Genomic DNA, 1,937 nt, shown 5'->3' with positions numbered 1-1,937 from the left:
GGGCTCAGGCAATCCACTCACCTCAGCCTCCCAAAGGCGCAGGATTACAGGCTGAGCCACTGAGCCCGGCTCATAATTATTTTTTTAATCAACGTCTCACTCTATTGCCCAGGCTGGTCTCAAACTGCTGGCCTCAGGCAATCTTCTTGCCTCTGCCTCCCAAAGTGTTGGGATTATAGGCATGAGCCACCACAACTGGCCCTTTCTTTTCTATTTAAAGCTATTGATTCAGATATAATTCTTTTTTTTATTTAGTTAGGATCTTGCTTTGTTGCCCAGGCTGGAGTGCAGTGGCACGATCATAGCTCACGGCAGTCTCAACCTCCTGGCCTCGAGTGGTCCCCTCACTCACTGCACCCCAGTATTATACCTGGGACTACAGTCATGCAACACCACACCTGGCTGATTTATTTTCATTGTTTTTAGAGACAAGGTCTTGCTATGTTGCCCAGGCTGGTCTTGAACTCCTGGGCTCAAGCAATCTTCCCAACCTCAGCCTCCCAAAGTACTGGAATTTTAGGCATGAGCTACTGGGCCTGGTCTCAGATAGAATTCATTTAATACTAAAATGCACCCGATTGTAGTGTAACCTTTGATAAGTGTTGAGTAACAATTACAGTGATGCAACCACAGGACAATCAAGATGAGGCCTAGTGAATATAGCTTAGAAGTAGTGAGCTAGTTTTCTTAGGCAGTTCTAAATTAAAACAGGGTGAGCGCTCAGGCATCTTTCTTATTCAAACAAGACCTTTACCCATGGCCTTGCAGGTTGGAATGTGCTCTCCCAGTGCAGTAAATCACAGAAACAATTGGGAATTACTCAAAAAGAGATATGGCGTTCTAAGAAAAGCCCAGAACTAGTTTGGCAGTAACTTCTATTACTTAAGAGGACCTTGGGACCTTAAAGGTTGAAAGCTGGTCATCAAAACTCGTGACCAGACACCAGCAGTCCTCTTCTCTTAGCCCGTGGTTTGCTTAATCATGGTTGTAAAAGTGTATAAAGATTCTTGTCAAAGGCAAGCACGTACCCTCTCTTAAGGCACCATGTTCTCCCCTGAGCATGTCTTTTTCTTTCTAATAAATTCTTTCTTAAACTATACTTTGGACTCACTCTGAAATTTCTTTCTGTGGCAGAGTCAAAGAGCTTACAGAGCAATACCCAGCACTCCACTCAGCATCAAAGATATTAAACATTTCCATCATACCCCATACAAACTGAATTGTGCAGTATATAACTGTAAACATACCCAGCATTCTTTGTTTTAGCTGTGATATTGTAGCAATCATTCTTTTTTTTTTTGGTGATGTGCTCTTTTTTTTTTTGAGTCAGGGTCTCTCTGTCGCCCAGGCTGGAGTGCAGTAGCACGATCATGGCTCACCGTAGCCTCCACCTCCTGGCCTCAAATGATCCTTCCACTTTAACCTCCTGAGAGATGGGGCTACAAATGCAAACCTCCACGCCCGGCTACTTTTTTAATTTTCATTTTTATAGAGATAAGGTCTCACTATGTGGCTCAGGCTGGTGTCTCGAACTCAGACAATCCTCCCATCTGGGCCTCCCAAAGTGCTGGGATGACAGGCGTGAGCCCTGGCACCCAGCTGATATTACAAGTCAAAACTGATAAGGATGCAGGCATGGTTCACTCGCTCAGCTGCACCCAAGCATAATTCCCAGGCGCGGTCACTCCAAATGTCTCAACCATCTTCTCCTGTGGAGCCAGACTGATTGGACAGCCCTGTCCACGGGCCCCGTCACTACTTCACGTCGTAGGAGACCCCAGCGCCGACACCACCACCTTGCCTCCAGCTCCGGGAAGCCTTCGCAGGAGTGATGAGCCTTGGCCCAACCCCGCGCGCGTCACGTGGGCGCCAGCCCTAGACGTTCCCTCCTCCGGACACACGGGGGCGGGACTGCGCCCCGGCCGCCCAGAAGGCGG

At 47.8% G+C, this 1,937-nt stretch overlaps 1 protein-coding gene across 1 annotated transcript in view; it reads left to right on the top strand.

Annotated features, from left to right (window-relative positions):
- LOC103262398 (complement C1q and tumor necrosis factor-related protein 9A) overlaps nucleotides 1-1,937 on the top strand; it is a 13,478-nt gene that overhangs the window by 6,784 nt on the left and 4,757 nt on the right. Inside the window, exon 4 of the mRNA XM_008060025.2 lies at nucleotides 1,772-1,862. Coding sequence (XP_008058216.2) covers nucleotides 1,772-1,862 — 91 coding nt within the window. The remainder of the gene's footprint in view (nucleotides 1-1,771; nucleotides 1,863-1,937) is intronic.

Source organism: Carlito syrichta, unplaced genomic scaffold (genome assembly GCF_000164805.1).
Source record: "Carlito syrichta isolate Samal-C Ts95f unplaced genomic scaffold, Tarsius_syrichta-2.0.1 Scaffold304477, whole genome shotgun sequence".
NCBI classification, from domain to species: Eukaryota; Metazoa; Chordata; class Mammalia; order Primates; family Tarsiidae; genus Carlito; species Carlito syrichta.
Note: the sequence above shows the minus strand (reverse complement) of the source record. Positions and strands in the feature narration are given on the sequence as shown.